The sequence below is a fragment of the Patella vulgata genome, chromosome 7 (genome assembly GCF_932274485.2).
Source record: "Patella vulgata chromosome 7, xgPatVulg1.2, whole genome shotgun sequence".
NCBI lineage: Eukaryota > Metazoa > Mollusca > Gastropoda > Patellidae > Patella > Patella vulgata.
This window is the reverse complement of record NC_065885.2, coordinates 64,383,476-64,387,966: the sequence shown is the minus strand read 5'-3', so window position 1 is coordinate 64,387,966 and position 4,491 is coordinate 64,383,476. Positions and strand designations below refer to the sequence as shown.

Sequence of the window (4,491 nt, the reverse complement as noted above, 5' to 3'; positions counted from 1 at the left end):
ATTTTATTTCAATAATTCGCTTGCGCGTAGGGGTCTTTAGCAGTGGGAGGAAACCGGAGGACCCAGAGAAAACCCACGAGGTTGGACAGGCGACCCAACTCCTTGTCACGTACAACCGGGGATTCGAAACCACGCCAGTTGACTCAATGACAAGCTTTATGATACAGCGCGCACGTGCTAACCATTCGGCCACCCAACCCCCCCATATTTTTTTGGTGTCGTTTGGTTGTTAAGTGAGTTCGGAGTCTGTTCCATTCTTTTTTTCCGCTTGTCACGTAATGGGGGTGGGGGGTGGATAGCCGAATGGTTAGCACGTGCGCGCTGTATCATAAGGCCTGTCATTGAGTCAACTGGCGTGGTTTCCATTCCCCGGTTGTACGTGACAAGGAATAGGGGTCGCCTATTCAACCTCGTGGGTTTTCTCCGGGGCCTCCAGTTTCCTGTCACTGCTAAAGGCACCTACGTGCAAGTGAATTGTTGAAATAAAATTGAACCATGTGTTTGTCCCGAAATGACCTAGTTTATGTCGAGTGGACGTTAAACCCCATTCCTCTCTCTCCTCTCTCTCTCTCTCTCCCTGTCTAAAATAGGACGTTAAACCCCATTTCATTTTATTACGTTCTGTAATTCGGTAATCCCCATATAACAACAATAAAGCAAACAAGCCACATATAGGAATTATATGTTTTATTCTTTACCAATATAAACGGTTCAACTAAATAACAATATTTTGGTGAGTTACTATGGACACATTGTTGTTAACTGTTTACCCATGTGCAGGTTCATTTTGGACATTTGCTCCGTTTTGTAAAGGTTTTATTGCGTCTATATCGTACAGCTAGATGTGTGAGCGAGGTGCGACGGTACTTTCATTCAATTCCGGTCTAATATTCTTCTCCGCCTTCTTCTTCTCCTTCACCTTCAACAGAATCAACACCTACTTCTTCATAATCCTTCTCTAGAGCAGCCAGATCTTCTCTAGCTTCAGAAAATTCACCTTCTTCCATACCTTCACCAACATACCAGTGGACGAAGGCTCTCTTAGCGTACATCAGATCGAATTTATGATCCAGGCGAGCCCAGGCTTCAGCAATAGCAGTGGTGTTACTCAACATACAAACAGCTCTCTGTACCTTGGCTAAATCCCCTCCTGGTACAACAGTTGGTGGTTGGTAGTTGATACCGACTTTAAAACCTGTTGGACACCAGTCAACAAATTGGATGGTTCTCTTGGTCTTGATGGTGGCGATGGCAGCATTGACATCTTTGGGAACAACATCTCCCCGGTACAACATACAACAGGCCATGTACTTGCCATGACGAGGATCACATTTTACCATCTGGTTGGCGGGTTCGAAACAGGCGTTGGTGATTTCAGCCACGGTCAGTTGCTCATGGTAGGCTTTCTCAGCAGAGATGACTGGAGCATAGGTAGCAAGAGGGAAATGGATACGTGGATAGGGAACCAAGTTGGTCTGGAACTCAGTAAGATCAACATTTAGGGCACCATCAAATCGTAGAGAGGCGGTGATGGAGCTGACGATCTGACCAATTAGACGATTCAAGTTGGTGTAGGTTGGACGTTCAATATCCAAGTTACGGCGACAGATGTCATAAATAGCTTCGTTATCAACCATAAAGGCACAGTCAGAATGTTCCAAGGTGGTGTGGGTGGTCAGGATAGAGTTGTAGGGTTCAACCACAGCAGTGGAAATTTGTGGTGCTGGATAAATGGCGAACTCTAACTTGGATTTCTTCCCATAATCGACACTCAATCTTTCCATGAGAAGAGATGAGAAACCAGACCCGGTTCCACCACCAAAACTGTGGAAGATGAGGAATCCCTGAAGACCCGTACATTGATCAGCCAATTTCCTGATTCTGTCGAGAACCTGATCGATGAGTTCTTTACCCACAGTGTAGTGACCTCGTGCGTAGTTATTGGCAGCATCTTCTTTACCGGTAATGAGTTGTTCAGGATGGAAGAGTTGGCGGTATGTACCAGTTCGGACTTCATCTACAACGGTTGGTTCCAAGTCAACAAACACAGCTCTTGGTACATGCTTACCAGCCCCCGTCTCACTGAAGAACGTGTTGAAGGAATCGTCGCCACCTCCAATAGTTTTGTCCGATGGCATCTGACCATCTGGCTGGATACCATGTTCCAAACAGTACAACTCCCAACAGGCATTGCCCATCTGGGTTCCAGCCTGGCCGACATGAACAGAGATACATTCACGCTGAAAATGGAGAAGAAAAAAAAACAATTAAAGGTAAATTATTTGAGATTTAGATTAAAGGCTCAATACCACTCTTGTTGTAACTGAATAATATGTCCCAATCTTTATTCTGGTCAACAAATTGTACTATTTTAGAATATTTCAATTAATTGATGATACAAATTTCATCTTAACACACCTTATTTAAAAATTTTGAAAAATTCAACATAATGGTTTGAAACGTCTAACATAAACCTTTTCAAATGAAACTTCGATTTAAAAATATTTTCGAACGTTCTGGACAAGTAAAATAGGATGTAATTGATAATTTACACAACAGGTAGGACACTTAAACATCTAGTACTTAGATAGAGATATTATTTATTTTCTGGAGCTTTCAAGCCAGCAAGAGTGTTATTGTCCCTTTAAGAGCTGACCATTCTTACTACATGTATAATAGTTTAAAAATAGATAATGCAAAATGAATTTATTGAAAATGTCATTTAAATTGCTCCATTGCGAGCGACGATATTAGTTTTTGAAAGTTTGATTAGATGTGTGCATTAATTGCAACAACCGATCTGGTTGTTTCAAGCTTCAGCATTTTTAGATTAAATCAAAATATGACAGAAGCGTTCTAATATACTTCAAATCGGAGATATCCGATGACAACGAGAATTGATTCGGGTCTTGTCATGTTAATAAAAGTCTAATTAATAGTTTATGTAACATTTCAGGCAGATTTAGCTCTTGCATAATGTATGTTTAATTAGATGTTTAATCATTAGTCAAGAAGACAGCGACTTGAACATTTAGTTTGATTTAAAGTAGCTAAGTCTCTAACTCAATATCACCCACAGTCCTTGATATTGAAAACACGAATTATTTGTCAGTTTAAATCCAAATTTATGTTGTAGTGATCTTACTGGGAAAATATGGGCTTCTGATATCCAATATTTAAAGAGGAAAACACGAATTATTTGTCAATTTAAATCAAAATTTATGTTATTGAAAACACGAATTATTTGTCAATTTAAATCAAAATTTATGTTGTGACCTTACTGGGAAAATATGGGCTTCTGATAAACAATATATAAAGGGGAAGACCAAATTCTGTATAATTACTTGAAAATGTATCACTATGTATATATGTTCTAATGTTATTTGTATCTATAGATCGTATGATCTCCATACTGAATACATAAAATATTTTTATTATTATTATTATTATAGCTAGAAACTAATCGATTTAATTATAAAGGTTTTCTGGAGTTCTTGAAATATACAGTTTACCTATGCAAGTCATGGGTTCCATCCCACGCTCATACGTGACCGAGAAGTAAGCTTATAATTTGGTCCCGTCTTTTTTAAAAAAAAAAACGGCAAGAGGACGAAATGAAATGAAATGGGGTTAAACGTCCTAGATTTCTGCACCTATTGGAAATGAAATGAAATGAAATGGGTTTAAAGGGCTAATCCCGATATTTCTTGGAGAATAAAACTGCTTAATTTTGTGTTAAAATCTCTGAAAATCCTCTACCTTGGGGCCGAGCAACTAACTCAATATTTGTGATACGTTTTAAAACAACTTAAACCCGTCAGTCTTCATCTGGAAATGTAGACTGGTGTCCCAGATGTATTATGCGGTGTCTGGATAAAACCAGACCTTTATTTTATAAAGAATAATGTGTAGGTGAAATTTACCTTTCGTTATCAAGTACAGCACATGGGTCATTCACTATATAGACCTCTCAAGGAACGGAAATCGATTATCAGATCACCCAACGAAAAAACTGACCCGAAATCTTAAAAGGGTTACGTGTCCGGATAAGCAGTTTTGACGTTCACTTCCAAACGACTCAATATTTTGAGCTTGGATTTTGAGAGAAGCTAAATACATCATTCCTTTATATTTTGGCGGTTAAATTTCATACGTAATCCGACTTTTATTTTTCTGACTCTCTTGAAATCGGGATAGTCCCTTTAACGTCCTGCTATTCTGCTCCGGACTGGGCTAATGAAGACGGGCATACGCCATACAGTGTGCTATGGGGGAATTTTGCCCGGACAGCGGCCAAATATATGTCAAAGGATCTTTTACGTGAACGCCAATGTTTACACGGGACCTCGGAGGAAACCGGAGGACCCGGAGAAAACCCACCACGAGGTTGGACAGGCGACCCTACTCCTTGTCACGTTGAAATGTTTGGTAAATGGACCCCGATTCTTCATTAAGAATTTTAACATATTTCACTCATAATAAAATAAACTG

The 4,491-nt window shown here is 39.6% G+C and overlaps 1 protein-coding gene across 1 annotated transcript; it reads right to left on the bottom strand.

The window, feature by feature from the left end:
• Positions 1-806: 806 nt before the first annotated feature.
• LOC126827278 (tubulin alpha-2/alpha-4 chain-like) lies at positions 807-2,234 on the bottom strand. Its single transcript, XM_050556561.2, has one exon. It carries the CDS (start codon positions 2,196-2,198, stop codon positions 885-887), a length of 1,314 nt encoding a protein of 437 aa, XP_050412518.1. The 5' UTR covers positions 2,199-2,234; the 3' UTR covers positions 807-884.
• Positions 2,235-4,491: the final 2,257 nt, after the last annotated feature.